Genomic DNA, 18639 nt, shown 5'->3' on the forward strand with positions numbered 1-18639 from the left:
CCCTTGCCTCAACCCTTAGCATGTCAGTCTCGAGTCTAATCATAGTGTTTGAGACACATCCGGAGGAGGGCAGGGAGCAGTTCCTGTTGGCAGCAGAGGATAGGACCCGTAGTAATGGGTTAAACTATGTGTATAACAGAACAGGTTAGATATCAAGGGATGAAAATTCACAGTCAGAGTGGTTCAGCAGTGGAAACAGCTGCCTAAGGAGGTAGTGAGCTCCCCCCCCCCCACTGGCAATATTTAAGCAGCGGGTGAACAGATATTTAACATGGATGCTTTTAGCTGCTCCTGTGTTGAGCAGGGGGTTGGACTAGATGGCCTGTATGGCCCTTTACAACTCTATAGTTCCACGAGGTTGAACAGAAGGTTCCATTTAATCATGATGTTCAATTCTCCTTGATAAGCTATTTATCATAAATGTGTCTAAAATCATTTATCATATTTATCATAAGTGTTTAAAATCATAGAATCATAGAGTTGGAAGGTACCTTCTAGGTCATCTAGTCCAATCCCCTGAACTATGCAGGACACTCACAACCCTATGGCTCATCCACTATAACTAGCCACCCCTTTCCACCTTCACAGAATCAGCCTCTCCGTCAGATGGCTATCCAGCCTCTGTTTAAAAATTTCCAGAGATGGAGAACCCTCCACCTCCTGAGGAAGCCTGTTCCACTGAGAAACCACTCTGTCAGGAACTTCTTCTGGATGTTTAGATGGAATTTATTTTGAATTAATTTCATACCATCGGTTCTGGTCTGTCCCTCCAGGGCAGGAGAGAACAACTCTGCTCCATCCTCTATATTAGTGGTCCCCAACCTTTTTATCACCAGGGACTGGTCAACGCTTGACAATTTTACTGAGGCCCAGGGGGGAGGGGTAATCTTTTGCCGAAGGACATCGCCACTGCCACCTGAGCCCCTGCTCCACTTAAGAGCCAGCTTCGTGTAGTAGTTAGGAGTGCGGACTTCTAATCTGGCAAGCCGGGTTTGAATCTGTGCTCCCCCACAGGCAACCAGCTGGGTGACCTTGGGTGACCGAGCAGTAATATCAGGGCTCTCTCAGCCTCACCCACCTCACAGGGTGTCTGTTGTGGGGAGAGGAAAGGGAAGGTGACTGTAAACCGCTTTGAGCCTCCTCCGGGTAGAGAAAAGCGGCATATAAGAACCAACTCTTCTTCTTCTACTACTTGATTTTCTGCTGGTGCCCCTGACTTCCCGCCACCCACTGGGGGGCGCTGCCAGCAGCAGCTGTGCAGTGCCACACCAAGGGGGAACCGCAGCAATGGCAGCTGCTGGAGAGCACCAAAGGTGAGCTGGTAGAGTGGCAGGGTAGCCCCCGAGGCAGCAGCCGGGGAGGAGGACGAGGAGGAGCCGCGGCCCGGTACTGACTGATCTACGAACTGATACCGGTCTTTGAACCAGGGGTTGAGGACCACTGCTCTATATGGCAGCCTTTTAAATACTTGAAGATGGCTATCAGATCCCCTCTTAGTTGTCTCCTCTCCAGGCTAAACAGACCAAGCTCCCCCAACCTTTCTTCATACTTCTTGGTCTACAAATCCCTCACCATCTTTGTTGTCCTCCACTCTAGCTTGTCTACTCTTCTGTTAACACCATCTATGTTAGTAGCTGTTATGAAAGGATAAATATGCTCTTAAATTCACAGAGGATTATCTGTGGGGATGGGACAATTAGATCCTAACATCTAGGAAGGGAGAGAGAGGTTTAGAGTGATCAGTTAACCTGAGAAAGGAAAGTGAATCCCAGTCTCAAATTCCACTATTTGAGAAAGCTGTTAGGGGGTTGCATGCTAGATAATTACTGGCATCTTAAAACTCCTTTAATCCAGATTTTTGAAGTGATTGGTCAAGAGCAGCATGGGAAAGGAAGATAAAGTCTTCCATACTGCAGGACAGTGTATAAAACTGTTAGCCTGGACTATAATTCTGTGTCAAGACTTAGAAACTGGAAACACTCTCAGTCTTAGACCCAGTCCCAAGAAAGGAAATGTAGAAGCTTCTGGTAGGTAAGGGATTAGCAGGTATGTTCAATTTGGATTCTATTGTTGAGTGTCCTCCCTTAATTCTACATGTGTAGCTTTTGTTGCCAAATACCTGTGCTTCTGAGAATTTGTGTTTAGTTTTAAAATATTATTTCACCCAGGATCCACCATAAAGTGCTCAGAAATGTTACCCCACAGGCTACTTTACTAAGAGAGAACTGCCTGACAGAAAAGGGGGGAGGGCAGCCCACACATTTCCATTTCTCTCACATATAATAACTGAATGCAGATTTTTCTGGTTTGCAAAAGGAGCCAGGTGGCAGTTTGTACCTAGAAAAGATTCCAAATTGGGTGGAGGGGGGACCTGCTTTCTAACTCTGTTTCGGGTCTTGTTCATTCAGATGCTGTTACTTGGCCACTCTGATTTCTGGACTGACACCAGGTTCTCTGCATCTACACTCCATGGCTGTGCCCCACTGGTTGGGTGCAGATGTTGAAACACAGCACCCGAGACTGCCAGCCTGTGTCAGGACAGATTTTCACATTATGGAGCACCCAAGTTGGGTCTGGGGTCCTCACTCTTTGTCCTGTGTACCGCTTACACATGAGTTCCTGTGCATGTGGTTCCTAAGTCTAGATGATGACTGTGGCATATATGGAGAATCTGCTTCAGTATTTCCTCCTCCCACCCAGGCATGATTTTGCTGATGTCAGTTATCCCTGGGGGACCAACTGAGGTCAGGAAAGCACAATGAAAGGTGAAGCCCCTTCTACATGCATCCCACAATCACATTGCAAATAGGTCATCAAATAAACAGGAATTGAGACACTCATGTGTAACTTCACACAAGACCTTTGTGCTCCATCATATGGAAATTGGCCCTTATCTCTCTGCATAGTGGCTAAAGAGTGGCAGATTCTAATCCAGAGAACCAGGTTAAACTCCTCACTCCTCCACCAGCAGCTACCTAGGTGACCTTTGACTAGTTAATGTTCTCTTAGAGATGTTCTAGCAAAGCAGTTCTCTCAGCGCTATCTCAGCCCCACCTACCTCTCAGGGACTGTTTCTGCACTAGTATTATTGTTCTGATTTTCATTTTTAAAGGGTTGACTTTTTCATCCATTTCTACACTAAAATTTGCTTCTTCAGATTCAGCTCTAAATTGCCCCTTCCCTTGCCCTGCAGCAAAGGAATCCTCAGAAGACCAGATTTCATCTTTTCAAGAGGGGTCTAACAGGGTCTAATACAGGGTGGCACAGTATGGAAATGCAATCCAGTTTGTCCCTGTGCTTGCCATTTTGAGTTGTTTGAGAACACCCCTATCCTCGTTGCCATCCTCCCTCCCCCTTCATCCCCCTCTCTTCCTCTGTTCTGAGAAATCTGTCCATTTTTTAAAAAGGCAGGATAATTGTGTTACAACACTGTTTCTAAGTTTTAAAAAAGAGCCATTTTGCAATCTTTCACAGCAGCATTGTAATGTTATGTTATAATCCAGAGTTTTTAAAAATTACATTCAGGACACTTTGGGTCAAGGAGAAAGGTGATCAGGGGTTCAGAATGATTGGATTAAGGGGCTCAACAAAAACAAAGGTGTAAGCAGGCACCAATCTGCAAAAAACATTTTTTAAAAAAAATGGGAGTAAAGCACGATGGGAGACTACCTCTGTCAGACTCAGTACAGACAGCATGTCACAAATTTTAATTCTGGGAAATAAGGGGAGGAAAGCACAAATGAGGAAATACTAGAGTTGGCTTGCAGCATCCAAAGGAAATCCAAAGTGAGGCTAAAACAAGGTATGTCTCCTAATGCAGAAACAGTCAGAAACAGAGGAAGGGAAGAGAATTTGTAAGCTGCTTTGAGACTTCATTGGATAGTTAAATGCAGGGTACTTCTTCATCTTTCTACAGCCACATGCAAACACATTCTATTTGTTAGAACAAACTGGATGTTTGTGTCTACCGTTAGCCAAATCCATTTGTGCTCTTTAACCAAATTCCATGAAGGTGAACCTAACCCCTTTCCCTTGCAGCTTCCCTAGAGATTTGGGCATACTTCCTTATACTCTGGCTACCCTAGAACCATTTGTCATGCAAATAAGATAAATCTGAAATACAGAAAATGAATAATTCATTATCAAGAATAATTAATTCACTTGGTTTCCCTCCTTTTCATTCCATGGGGAATATTAAAACTCCCTGTGTGTTTTAATGGTTGCTTTCAATCTTGTTATAATAAAAGTACTTGTTCTGAATAGAATGAGAAGCATTTTGTACCTATCTGATGCACTGAAACATTGCAAAAGCCTTCAAATGCATTTTTTCTTAAACTCTCAAAAGCTCCAGTGTAGCTTTTACGTCTGGAGGAGGAGAGGAAAACCTCAAAAAGAGTTATCAGTTGCCATTCCATAAGGTGGGGGCCATAACAGAGGAGGCAATTGTATGACGGGCAGTTGTTGATTTTGCTCATTTGTAAGCTGAATAAAAATATTAAAGCACAAAGCAAATGAAACCTGACACACAAAAATGCACATTTCAGGTTCGGGATAACAGAATCATTTGAAGGTATTTCTCTATAGGGGAAGCTGTTGTATTTGTTCCCCATGTGCTAATGAGTTCTTGCTTTCAAATGAATACCATCAGACTTGAGAGGGAAGAATCTGTGACAACTTACTCCCAGTTGCTCCTCCCACCCTGTTCTTCTTTTCTTATCCATTTGGACAGCTCATTGTAGGTAAGAAGGTAGGCAGGTAGGTAGATGATAGGTGGGTAGGTAGGTAGGTAGGTAGTTAGATAGACAGGCAGATGGATGGATAGATGTATGTCTGTATTTCACATACATAGTGCCCTTGATTTATATCTGTCTTATTTCAGGCACTTCCTGGCACCAGATAACAAGAGGTCCCTATTTCTCACCAATGGCAACAGCAAGGCACATGGCACCTTTCACATATTGACTCTTTTCATGATTTCTAACAATTATCAGAGAATGTACTTTGTATGAAATAACACAGTAGAGAAGAGCTGTGCTGATTCATATGCTGGTATTGGCTCCTTTAAGGAAGTTTAGCATCTGGATCAGATGCACTTCAAAGTCGAATGGTACATGGAACAGTTCTCCTTTGAAGTGCAGCTACAAGCGCAAGCCAGTTTGGGAACCCAAAGCAGCTTCTGACTCTGTTCTACTTGGAAAAATCCCAGTCAGATGTCTTCTCTCTCTCTCTTTTACTCATTTTAGAAAATTGGTGTCTGGATCAGCTGTACTTCAAAGGCGAATGCCTCTTACATTTTTTCAGCTTTGAAGTCAGGCTAATTCAGATGCTGTCTTTCTTTAAAAAGTAGTCAGGATTGGCATCTGACCCTAGTCATGCTTAAGCCATTCTTCTTTGCTGCTTTCTCATTTTTCTTTTTCCTTCAAACCTGTATGAAAAAGTTTTGCAGGCTCTGCCACGCTGTAATAATTGTGACAGTTCCATTAAGCACTTCCACCCCTGCTGCTCCTGAGCTGAAAAACACGCCCCATCTCAAAGCTGCTTTGCCCTTGAGGAAGCAGATGTGGATAAATAAAGACAACATGCATGTATCATGTGAATTGACCTGGCTTGAACTACTAATTCTTCCAGGGAGAGTGACACTATCACTGGCCAGTTGTTCCTTTTGTCTGAAATCGCTATATGACTAATTCTATATTTCCTTCACAAAAGATGTCAACTAATTGCTAAGAACTGCTCTATTTCAAGAGCTCCTCTGGAGATCATGATCTCTCCCCACCATCTTCCCAGAAAGAGCAAATCTGTAGCGAAGACCTTTGCAGACCCTTTTGTTTTTTCTCAGGGAACTAACAAAGCTCACTTCCTCCATGTAGTTCTGTGATAGTTGCAGACAATACTAGATCATAAACAATACTGCGAAACCAGAATGTATATCCCTTTCTTTCCAGGCTCTGTAGTCCCTTTTAACAGGTTTTCTGTGGGCGAAGTCCTTTCCCTCACCCACTGAGTGGGATCTGTCTTACATCTCTTGACTTCTCTGAGAGATCTGAGGGATATGCCGTAAGAAAACTGTTGACTGCAGAAACATTATTTTCCTTGCCCTAAACAGTATTGCTTCTAGGTCTGAAAAGGATAATGTGCAACCCTTTAGTCAGTTTTCTGAGTTGGAGACCTTTCCTCCTCCAGTTAATCTAATAACGCTTATTCACTATATTGAACTGCCTGGAGGGAGTTCTCTTCTCTCCAAAACCCCCCAATCAAACAGTAAAATGGTTGGGAATGAACACTTTCCCCTTACTGACCTAGATGTCTTGTCCTTGGGTTTTCCTACCTCATCCCTTTCTCCTACCTTTTTCCTACCTCATCCCTACCTCATCCATTTCTGCTGTATCTGCCTTTTTATTTCAGATGAACAACAAATAGGGAAAGAATAAAAATGAAATATTTAGCAATATTCAAGTTGATTAATGCACAGAAACTTTCCCCCTAATGAACAGACATATGGTTCTAGACCTACCATGTCAGCAGGACAGGTTCATAAAAATAAAACTTTGAATAAAATTTTGTTGGTCTTAAAGGTGCTTCTGGACTTAGAGTTTGATCAGCAAGATAGAGCGTGATCTTGCTGAGAGAGGTTCTGTACTCTGTTGAATCATACCATATCCAGCCTACCAGTAGGGATGTCGGAGCCTCGCCCCATTTAGGATAGAGGTCCCCCACTTTCAGGTCACTCCTGATCCCCCTTATGAGTTTTTGCCACAAAGCTAGAGTGTCACCCCTCAACGTGCCTACATCACTTCTGGGTCACATAGGTATGTTGTGTTAATTTCCAGTGTTCCTCCCCGTTCCCAGAAAGTGCACCCCCTACCCCCCGCTGGCAGCTCCAAGGGAACCTGGCAACTCTACCTACTGTCATTTCAACAAAATGTGAATGAGAACCAATCAGGGGAGATTTTTAAAGGGAAAATTCATGAGAGTATTTGTGAAGAATTCAGAGAGCCCGCATGAATATCATGGTTAAAGTGGTAGACTTGAAGTGGGGAGAATTGTGCTCAAATCCTTGTTAAACCAGTCTATACGGGCTAGTCACACACAGCTTTTCCACTAAACTGTGCACATGAGTGCTGTTCAGTAATGCAGGAAGCCCCTGCTCAGGAGCAATCTGGAGCCATGTAGGGCAGTGGTCCCCAACCTTTTTATCAGTGGGGACTGGTCAACGCTTGACAATTTTACTGAGGCCCGGGAGGGGGTAGTCTTTTGCCAAGGGACATCACCGCCGCCTGAGCCCCAGCTCCACTTGCTTTCCTGCCAGTGCCCCTGACTTCCCTCCGCCCGCTAGGGGGCGCTGCCAGCAGCAGCTGCGCAGTGCCACACTGAGGGGGAGCCCCAGCCATGACTGCCACCAGAGAGCACCAAAGGTGAGCCAGCAGCAGAGTGGCAGGGCAGCCCCTGAGGCAGCAGCCGGGGAGGAGGACGAGGAGGAGCTGCGGCCCAGTACCGACTGATCTACGGACCAGTACCGGTCCCCGGACTGGGGGTTGGGGACCACTGAAATAGGGTCTTACTTGGCCCATTGCCTAATTTAAGATTACAGCAGTCATATTCTGCTCAGGATGTGAACCACTCCACTCAGTAGTGGGGGGAAATTATGGGGAATGTTGGCCACTCATGCTTGTTCTTTCTGAGATTAACCTGTCTGATGGTGTCTGTAGCAATGGTGAAGCAATCTTCTCTTCTACCATTTTAATGTTCCTTTGAACTTAGGAAGGTAATTAATTAAAGTTCCCACTATGCTACCAACTTGCAAATGGCTCTGGATAATACTTGGATTCAAAGCACTCAGTGAACATGCCCAAAGGCACCTGTACACTCTGTTTTTTCCTCTGTAGCTGCAAATCCTTGTGCATCTCAACTTTCTTGAGTGACTTTTTATAAGACTGCACAGGGGACTGCAGGGAAAAAGAGGCTCAGAAACCATGGAATGCAGTTAGAAGCTGTGGCTAGTGCCCTGGATATTGCCCAGATTATTATACGCATACCTCAGTCTTTGTACAGGGAAAAATGCAGAATATTTTAAGATGTTGTTGAAATTGTGTAGATGACCGAGAGGGGAAAGGACAATGAGACTAATTTATTAGAACAACCTTTCATTTAGTAAAAAAAAAAATTGGACAGAAACAGGCTCTTAGGTTCTCACATCATAAACTATCCCCCCACCTAACATAGCCCTCTGATGGGAAGTCTGTAATTAGAATCTTCCTAGGCTGCTGCTCCTTAAAGTTGAAAAAGCAAGCAGAAGATCAAAAGTTTGTGAATTGTAGCTGGTACAGGACAGAAAATCAAGATGGTGTACTGGATCTTGAATGAAAGTCTATCTGTTATTTTATTTGTAAGTATCTATCTGACAATGAACTATGAATTTGTTTTCTGATATTTTGTAGGACATCTCAAGTTTCCCACAAGTCTTTCAGTTATGTTCAATGCAATCAGTGCACAAATGTTCATTTATATCTATATCTCTCTGTCTGTAACTATATCTGGACAGACAGACAGGTATTTATACACACACATTTTACAATCAGATTACTTGTGAGAAGTATAGTGATCTTTGTATTTTCAAAAAAAGATGGCACAATCTTTATCTGCTTTTCAGAATGTTAGTAATGAACTTCTTGTCCTGCAGGGGATAAAAATACAATATTGGTAAAAATTACTGAAATTGTCAATGAATCTTATTCCATTGCAGTTATTGTGGCTGGGAATGAATTTATACCTGTTTATTGATACATTCACCTGGTATGAAGATGATGATGCTTTCCTCTATACACGGGTTATGCTGGGTGTAAGTAGAAGGTGTTGAATGGCTTTTCTGCAAATCTCCAATTGCAATCCTAGGTACACTTATTTAGAAGTATGCCTCATTGAATATTTTTTATAAATAAACATTAACAGGGTCAGGCTAAAAGTCCACCCAAGTTGCATTATACTCTGCTACTCTTGTTTTTTGCAAACTGAAAACTGCAACTCATTTAACTAAATTTTGCTTAACTATGTATTTGCTCAAAAATTATTTTCACATAATGGGACTTATTTTTATGTCAGTAGAGTATTCTATATCCTATTCCATTTAGGTGTTGTCAGACAGAAATCGAGATCCTACTTCCAAGTGCTGTGTGCAAGTATTATTAAAAAATAAATACTATCCATTGGGTGAGAAAGGTCACAGGATTTACGTGAAATATCTCTCACCCATTTGTTATCACTTGCTGTAAAGCATTCTTACCACTGATATTTGGCTCTGAACTGGTATTCTATTTGGTACATCATATTTGCTGGTGTTGAAAGTATTAGAATCAATGGGGGGTACTTGTATGTATGCAGGGTACTAAAATATGAATGTGTAATAATATTTTCAAATGTGTAATAATATTTCCATTCTGTGCACAGTCCACACTTTCTTGGGCAAGAGCTTCTGCCACGTGCCTCAACTTTAACTTCTTGCTAATCCTGTTACCAGTCAGTAGGAACCTTATTTCATTCCTCAGAGGAACAAGTTTTGTGAGTATTACCCTTGTTGTATAACTGTTCCATTTTGTAACTATCAATAATGTTTAACTATCAATAATATTGTTCATAGTACATAGTACATTGTTCATAGTACATAGTACATTTCAGATCAGTTTGCAAGAATGAAAATTTAGAATTTAGTGCCAAGCAGGCTGCCATTGTTGGGGGAAGGAGTCACTATTGTACAGGCTGTTACAAATATTATCATGCTATTTCTAAATAGTATCACACATTTGGAAGGGGCCATACAGTTCATCTAGCCCAACCCCCTGCTCAAGGAAGGATCAGGCTTAAGCATCCTTTGTAAGTATCTGTCCAGCTGCTGCTTGAAGACTTCCAGTGAGAGGGAGTTCATCACCTCCTTTGGCAGTGAGTTCCACTGCTGAACTACTCTAACTGAATTTTTTCCCTGACATCTAGCCAGTACCGTTCTACATGTAGTTTAAACAAATTATAATATTATCTGCTGCCAACATGAATCTTTCCCTACCTTCCTCTAAGTGACAACCTTTCAAATACTTAAAGACAGCAATCACATCCCCTCTCTACCTCTTCTCTGAACATTCCCAAGTCCCTTAGCCTTTCTTCATAGGGCTGGGTCCCCAGGCTCTGGATCATCCTCATTGGTCTCATCTGAAGCCTCTCAATTTTCTCCATGTCGTGTTTGAAGTGAGGTCTCCAGAACTACACACAGTACATACTTTAAAGTCAAGAATCTGTGCAGACCATAGTCTTTTATTAATTAAAATCTGGGAAATAATTCCAGTCATTACTGTCAACTAACAGCAAAAGGCAAAGTGGATCGCTAAGGGATAACTCTGATGCGAGTACTAGAAGCAATGAACAATTAATGTTATCAAAAGTGGACATCTCTACAAAGAAAGACATCTAAAATTTTTAAAGTAGGAAAAAAGATGTCTAAAGTGGGACATGATAAAGATGTGAAAAATCAGCTATCAATATCAGCTATCAACCTTGATGGCAAAAAGGAACTTCCATTTTCAGAGGCAGTCTGTCACTGCATACCCAATACTAGAGGCTGCAATAGGGGCCTTCATCTTCTTACCTGACTGTTAGATCTCTGTGTGCTCCTACAGTTTGGCTTCTGTAGGAATCAGAATGCTAGACTTGACAGTTGTTTCATCTGATCAGTCAGTGTTCCTTTTATGTTCTTCACCATAGGACAGAATTTTCACAAAATATATTTACCACACAAAAGAAAGAGTGTCAAATCATCAAATTATAGCTTTATTAGGGTCTACATTATAAAGTCATGATACCTCTAAACACATTCAAAAACAGTTTAATCCCTAAACACTTAGTGAGGCTTGACTGGCTTCTGCCAACTGATGGGTTACAGCCATGGATGCCTTCTTCGGGTTCTTGTGAGATTATTTCAATCACCACACCTTTAAATCAGTCTCAGCCTTTTTCGTCTGGAATCCCTGGAATCAAGGAACTTCAGAGCACAGGGAAGGGGGCCATCTGCAAGGCAACTCTTCTTAGCATCATCTCAAAACTCTTCTTTCCTTGGAGGAAGCTGTGGTGGTCATCAGAGTGGTGATATGTCCACTAGTCAGGGCAATTTAAGCACTGATTAGGAGATTGCTGAGTTTTTAGGGTGAACGTTTCTTGGGATAAAATTATTCAACATGAATCAGTACAGCCATGAATATGATATTCAAATATATTTTAATTTTTCTCAAGTGTTACAGAGGAGCTTGGAGGAGGCAACTCGACAAAAATATCACATTTCACAAGACAGTGGCTTATGGAATAGCTGTAAATGCAAGTAAGTTTTGAAGACAGATCAAGGTAGTTAGCCGTATTCATCTGTCTGTCAAAGAGCAATAGTCCAGTAGCACCTTGAAGACTAACATTTGTGGAAAGGTATGAGCTTTTGTGAGTCACTGCTTACTTCTTCAGATTTACATTTGCAATATCGTCCTTCTTCTGCAGAACTAACTTAGAGTGCTAACCTTGCATTCTTGTTTAGTCACCTGTTCCCTCCAGTGTTCCATTATGAAGCATGTTGGATGCTTACATAGATTGGTTATTCTGCAGCAACTGGACATTCCTAATAATACATAAGCACGCTATAAAATGTTCATTACTCCCCAAATTGCTTTCCTGAAGGAAAACCTTCTGGGAAAATGCACAGTATTGCTGACTTAAGCACTGCTATTGAGCAGCTTGTTTTGCTGCTTCTTCGGGTTTTTAAGCATGCGCCATCCCAAAGCTTGAGGGTAAATAACAAAACAAATATTAATAAAACAAAATAAAAGTGCATCTAATTAATTCCAACTGGTATATTTAATCTAAATAAAGCTAAGCACACTTACCTTCAAATGCAAACCTATAAATAAAGTTAGCATTCTGACAAGATGGAAATCCCTCCACCTCTTTTTGGGTTTCAGTTCAAGTGATGAAGTTAAGATGCAAAGCATTTGACAATTTTGCCCTTAGTCACTTCCTATCCTGGAGACAGGAAGAGAAAGAAAGACCTATGTCTAAAATCTGCTCCTTCTTCTGGAAAGAGGAGGCTCAGAATCTCCACTAGGCACATGGAATTAGTTGCCTGGCCCATAGGACTGGCAAATAAGTAGCCAAGAAACATAAGAAAGTGTTTTTTTTTTCTTTTAAAATAATTTTGTAAATGTTATTGCTAGCAAGGAAAAGGAAAAAGGAGAAAAATGCTAAAAGGCTAGTTACAAAGTTAACCTTTCTGTAAACATTTCGGCTTTTAAATCTTCTGATTAATACTTCAGTTTTAATATGTCATTTCAGCAATGAGAGCAGTTCTCCATCTTCTCATAATCCAATCATTCACATCAGAGTCTGCAGAGGATCTCCAACAAAATGTTACCACATTGTCTTTCAGCAGCTGACAAGCTCCTGATACACTCTCTGTCTGAGGCAAATACGCAGTCTTCAGTGTAACATTAAAAAGCAACCAAAGAATCAAATTGTCAATCGTTCCCTTTTAATTCTAAAATATAGGAATGATTTGGTGACAAAACGGTTCTATTTTAGAAGAACTTGAAAGACCACGTAATAAATTTGTTGACCTCAAGTGACATCTCCAGTGTAAATTGGTTTCAATGGTTATACATGAAATAATCCATAAGGTGTCAGATAGCAGCAATATATAGGTCTTACAACATTTTCTCTTAAATCAGCTTAAATAAATGTTCATTATAGATGCATCTATAACTATTCAAAATATGGTTATATGGAATTCAAAATATGACATTTTATTCAAAACAAAATATATCTAGGGTTTTTGTGATGGGGAGGAGAGCAGAGGCAGGCAGTATCAAGCCACCTGTGTTTATCTGTGCAGGACTTTCTACCACCAATGCAGACTCTCATTTTCTCATTTCACACCTTTTTCTGTTCTGATGTTTCACTTTCCCTCAGGAACATCATTTCAAGGAGCTCAGTGGGTTGCAGCAGGAGGGGGAAGGTAGGAAAGTGCCAGTCCACTGGCAAAGTGCCTTATGCTGGCAGAACACAATCTCTGGATCTAGCCCAACAAGCTTTGCTCATAATTGAGTAGTTTTAGTTAGATGTCAGTACTTGATTCAGCAATATACATTGCTGTGCACATACACTGATCAATTGTAATGGGAATACTAAAGTAGTTAATCACAGGGCAGCTAATACTTCAACACATCTATTAACCCAAATAGGCATGCAGAAAGACAGAAGGATATTTTTCTTCTTCTCATGAATTAGTATGTGTACTGATTCCATAACTGCTGTATATGCTTCACTGAAAGAAAACAGATTAATCAGATATAGCTGGGTTAACTTTATTTATTTATTTATTTTGCTTCTTTCTTTGCTCGCTGCACAGGTGGATAATAACCTGTAATTACAGCTCATTTGTGTGTTTCCCCCCTCCCACCCAGTAAAAGAACCCAATGATGAGCTAGATAGAAATTAAAGACTAGCATGAAAGAAAGCAATAACAGATGTAAACGCCGTACACATAATCATGTACCTGGCATCAAGATCTTTCTCTCCCATAACTCAGCACACACAAGAGGCAGATTTCAAGAGCAAGGCAGACTACAACTAACATGCATAGAACTTATCATCTCCAAAAGCTGACTCATTCACAGTAATGGAAGGGGTAATGCTATGTGCACATTTCTTTGCATCCCATTCAAGTCAAGGGAGAGTGGTAATGGAAGGAGCTCTATTTATACCTCACAATAAACAGGACATTTTGTGTACTGGGTGCTGGCTCTAAGTACACATCACCCAAGTAAATTTATATTTACCCTGATATTAATGTAGAGAAGCCATGAGGATGCATCCATGTCCCTTAGGCACATGAACTGCATATCGAAAGGGAATAATCTAGCCAAGGGATGATCACTTCATGACTTCTTCCATGTTGTGTATTGGATTAGTTTAACATTTTCATCCCTACAGGCTCAGCCCCTCAATTGCTCTTTCAATTTCACTTTTAATTTCTGTGAACTGAAAAAGTAATTATTTATTTACATGATTTTTTCTGTTTCATAGCATGGGATTGTCCAATTATTTGTGTGTTAGCACAAACACATACAATTAGCACAAACACATACACAAGAGGGGACCTTTCACACATGCAAGGTGCATCTCATTTTCTACTGTATTCCCATTTAACCTTCCTACTCACCAGAAAACTTACCTTTATGCCCCCCCCCTGTCTTTAGATTTCCCACCTTCCCATCCAACAGCCAAGCTAGCCTTATTTCTCTCACTGTTTAGCCAGACCCAGTTTCACAAAGGGCACTGTTGGAATGGGCCAAGTTGTATGAGCAGTGAGTTCCCAGGAGTTACTGCTGGGTCTGCTCTCAGCCAATCCTCCTCCGTCAGTGGTCATGATAGTGGACAGGTGTGGGTGGGACATTTTCCAGGAGTTAGATTTGGCCTCTCAGTCCACTCTTGATCCCCCTCACAGATTTGCTTTATAAAAACCAAGGCTTTGAAGACTTGGTGATATTGTTGCCTAGCAACTTCCAACAGCCTATGAGAGTTCAGTGGGCATTATTTCTTGAATGTATAAGTATCGTTTCATATGCCTTGGAGACTTTAAATCCCATGGTGTGTTTTTTAATAGATTTCAGATTTTTCTTCCACCCTAGGACTCCCATCAGGTTTGTAGTAAAATCCACCTGGTCTATTCCTAGCACCATTTTGCATTTCTGTCAGTCTTTTCTTCTATGGCATGATTTATATATATAAACAAAAGTGGAAAACTGAAAATTATATATATAATTATAGGGTTCCCCATCCATGTAGGTGAGATAAACTACAAGTCTTAGGCAATGCCAGCTTGGTGTAGTGGTTAAGAGCAGTGAGTTCTACCCTGACGATTCTGCACTCCCCCACATGCAGCCAGCTCGTTGACCTTGGGCTCTCCATAGCACTGATAGAGCTGTTCTGACTGAGCAGTAATATCAGGGCTCTCTCATCCTCACCTACCTCACAGGGTGTCTATTGTGGGGAGAGGAAAGAGAAGGGGATTGTAAGTCACTTTGAGACTCTTCAGGTAGACAAAAGCTGCATATAACAACCAGCTCCTCCTCCCTTGTTTTCTGCAAAGAGAAACCCACAGGGAAAAAGGAGGAGTGGAGCAAGCAGGCAAAAGAATAGCAGAAGTGTAGAAAGCAAAGGACAGGCAGGTATTTATTTATTTACAAAATTTATATCCAGCTTTTCTGCACTCATCAGGGCCACAAACAGTAAAAATATATATATAATAAAAAGAGGTATAAGAAGGTAAGACCTGATTGATAAGGGAAAAGAAGACCAGGCGGAAGCAGAGAGAGAAAGAGGGAAACCAAGAGCTAGCAGGAGTGGAAGGAATGTTCTGTTTATTTCCAGGGCCATTCCACACAATGACCAATGTTGCTAAATGTTTGCAGTATGCAGAAACGCTATATTTAATAATGGAATTTCATCATTCCGCATACCTTCCATTCTAGTGGAATATTGAAGTCCCAGTAGCGGTCTATTCATTCCCCACAGGTCTCTGGTCTCGCGAGAATCGCAGCAAAGGAGGCAATATTTTTCTGCGCTTCTTCCCGCTCCTGGCCATCAATCAAACAGAACAGCCAATGAACTGTTGTGTTCGTGCTCCGGAAAAGCCCCTTTCCCTTTAAAAACTGTTTTTTAAAAACCCAAAAACACCAATAACAATGAGTATTTGTTCATTCGATGTCTCAAGACCTTTTTCACTGACATAGGAGCTGGTACTTAATCCTTTACATGCTCTTCAAGTAAAAAAAGAAATCCCCCTCCCAATGGCTGCAATTTCTGGCCGAAACTACGGGTAGTGTCGAACAGGGGGCTGTTTTGTGCTTGGGAACTTTAAAGACAATTACAGAAGGGAGTCTTACTATTAAGCACTTCTGAATTGCTTGTGATGGGACTTCAGCTACAGAAGCCTCGCTTATTCGTTGCTTTCGCCGGTTTAAGGGGGGGAAATGGCAATCGCGTCTCCGGAAGCTCGGGGGCAGGAGCTAGGGAGGGACATTCTTTCTACCACTATTTTGAGAATGCACATGTCTTTCACTGATTTGTTGCGGCTTGTGCTCAGAAGTGTAGCGGTTTTTTCAGGGGGAATCCACTTTTCTGGATTTCCCCCTAAGCGCTATAAATTCCAGTTGTTGCTGGAGTTTGGCGGGAGTTTTGTGGTTTGTTTACGACATCATGAAGAATGTTACATTAATAGTGTTTACAAAAGGTAAGACTTTGGCTACATTTAAGTTGTGCGGAAAGGACCCCAGTATCATCAGGCGGAAGCAGAGAGAGAAAGAGGGAAACCAAGGGTTAGCAGGAGTGGAAGAAATGTTCTATTTCCAGTATCATCAGGTAGAGGCAGAGAGAGAAAGAGGGAAGCCAAGGGCTAGCAGAAGTGGAAGGAATGTTATGTTTATTTCCAGTATCATCATGTCATAATTTTCATTTTGAACAACTATTCCTTTACAGCCATTCATATTATTGCACATTTGGTCAACATAGAGCGATATCACCTTGGCCATTCCAAACAAACTGGAGAATTAAACAATAAACTTTCTGACATTGGTAAAAGATCCAATGAAAGCTACTTGAATCCTATCAGAAACCAAGACACAGTAAGTTGTCTTTTATATTGGTTGGATAGATTTGACTTTGGGGAAATAGTTTCTTTTGGGGGGGGGATTTAATATCCTCTTCCCCATGTACATGTATATCAACTGCAATCTGGGGCTGGGGAGGGGGCTTCTATTTACCAAGAAGAAACACCCAGAGATCTGTTTACAGATTCTTCACAGCAAGATTATTCATTGCTGTTTTGATCATTAGCTTTCTGCTTCATCAACTCTTGCTGTAATAATTTCTTCTCTTTAGGAAACTCCCATGTAGCCAAAAAGGCAATACTGAGATTGTATAATTTCCCGTTTTCATTTCACAGAAGCAAACAAATTGTAGCTAATATTTTCACAAATTTCTGGCACAAAACTAAGTGGAAAATATAAGTGTTTTAAAAATTAATTTCCCAGTGTGTCTCATTTTTAAACTTGTTTCATACATTAGTTTTGATGGTGAAACTGCATTAATTCAGTTTGTTTTCCTTTTTTAGAACACAGTTTCGGAAATATTAACAACAACTGCTGGAATGACTGGTCTTCTTATCACAGTGTCTTTAATTCTGATAATGACCTCATCCACAGATACAATTACCAGATCATTCTATGAAGTGTTTTGGTACACCCATCATTTATTCATTGTTTTATTTACTGGCTTGGTTCTCCACGGTATGGGGTGAGCATCAATGTGTATCATATGGCATGATTTCATTTCTCTCATCCATAGTATTATGAAGGGGAACACTTGATCGAGAGGGTGGTATAGAAAAAGGTTGACATGCTCTCCTGAAACCTACTTATAACGTTGCTCAAGATTCTATCTGTTATCTGCAAAATTTTAAGGCTTTGATCGTGACTGGAGACAAATGTTCATGATTCTTGGAGATGCTTTTTGACAATGAAACCGACTAACCATTGTTGACTCAAACCTAGGTCTATGTATTTGTTTTGCTGTTGCTGTTTAGACGGTTCATCCGTGGTCAGACTCCTCAGAGCCTGTTGCTGCACAATGTCACTTATTGTAAAGATCATTATTCGGAGTGGGAGACAGCAGCTCAGTGCCCTATACCACAGTTTTCTGGAAATGACCCTGCGGTAAGGATAATGCTTGTATCATGAGTCATTCATTGTTTCAATCGCTCTGGAAGGCTCTACGCGAAGCCAAGATGGTTGCTATTGCTCCTTTACCATTTGTTAGCAATTATTGCCACTCATGTGATTATTAAACATCCATTGTTTCAGTTTGTATGAGGTTCTCAAGTTACAAACGGGGTACCAATTTTTCTTATTGTTAATTATTTGGTTGCTCATGAGCAGTTCGAGCAGTTTGAATCTGTTTGTCAGATTGCTTTTCTCAGATTACTCTCTCAGACAGCTGGAGGAGAGTTCTAGCCTTCCCTATACTTGTTTCACTGGTTGCCACTGGGCAGCCAACTATCTTTGTTTCAGGAAGCATTCTCTTCTGGGCTTTCTGAAAAAATTGGCCATGATCAATGACCCTGTACTCTACACAAAGCCACTTTGTTGTTGTTAGGTGCGAAGTCGTGTCCAACCCATCACAACCCCATGGACAATGATCCTCCAGGCCTTCCTGTCCTCTACCATTCCCCGGAGACCATTTAAGTTTGGACCAACTGCTTCAGTGACTCCATCCAGCCACCACATTCTCTGCCGTCCCCTTCTTCTTTTGCCCTCAGTCGCTCCCACATTAAGCTCTTTTCCAGAGAGTCCTTCCTTCTCATGAGGTGACCAAAATATTTGAGTTTCATCTTCAGGATCTGGCCTTCTAAGGAGCAGTCAGGGCTGATCTCCTCTAGGACTGACCGGTTTGTTTGCCTTGCAGTCCAAGGGACTTGCAAGAGTCTTCTCCAGCACCAGAATTCAAAAGCCTCAATCCTTTGATGCTCGGCCTTCCTTATGGTCCAATTTTCACATTGCAACTGGG

At 41.4% G+C, this 18639-nt stretch overlaps 1 protein-coding gene across 1 annotated transcript in view; it reads left to right on the top strand.

The window, feature by feature from the left end:
* Nucleotides 1–8251: 8251 nt before the first annotated feature.
* NOX3 (NADPH oxidase 3) overlaps nt 8252–18639 on the top strand; it is a 34447-nt gene continuing 24059 nt past the window's right edge. The window contains exons 1-7 of the mRNA XM_077344107.1: nt 8252–8386; nt 8744–8839; nt 9445–9555; nt 11272–11356; nt 16555–16700; nt 17189–17370; nt 17660–17789. Of these exons, the coding sequence (XP_077200222.1) occupies nt 8342–8386; nt 8744–8839; nt 9445–9555; nt 11272–11356; nt 16555–16700; nt 17189–17370; nt 17660–17789 (795 nt within the window). The 5' untranslated portion in view covers nt 8252–8341. The remainder of the gene's footprint in view (nt 8387–8743; nt 8840–9444; nt 9556–11271; nt 11357–16554; nt 16701–17188; nt 17371–17659; nt 17790–18639) is intronic.

The sequence above is a fragment of the Paroedura picta genome, chromosome 1, assembly GCF_049243985.1.
Source record: "Paroedura picta isolate Pp20150507F chromosome 1, Ppicta_v3.0, whole genome shotgun sequence".
NCBI classification, from domain to species: domain Eukaryota; kingdom Metazoa; phylum Chordata; class Lepidosauria; order Squamata; family Gekkonidae; genus Paroedura; species Paroedura picta.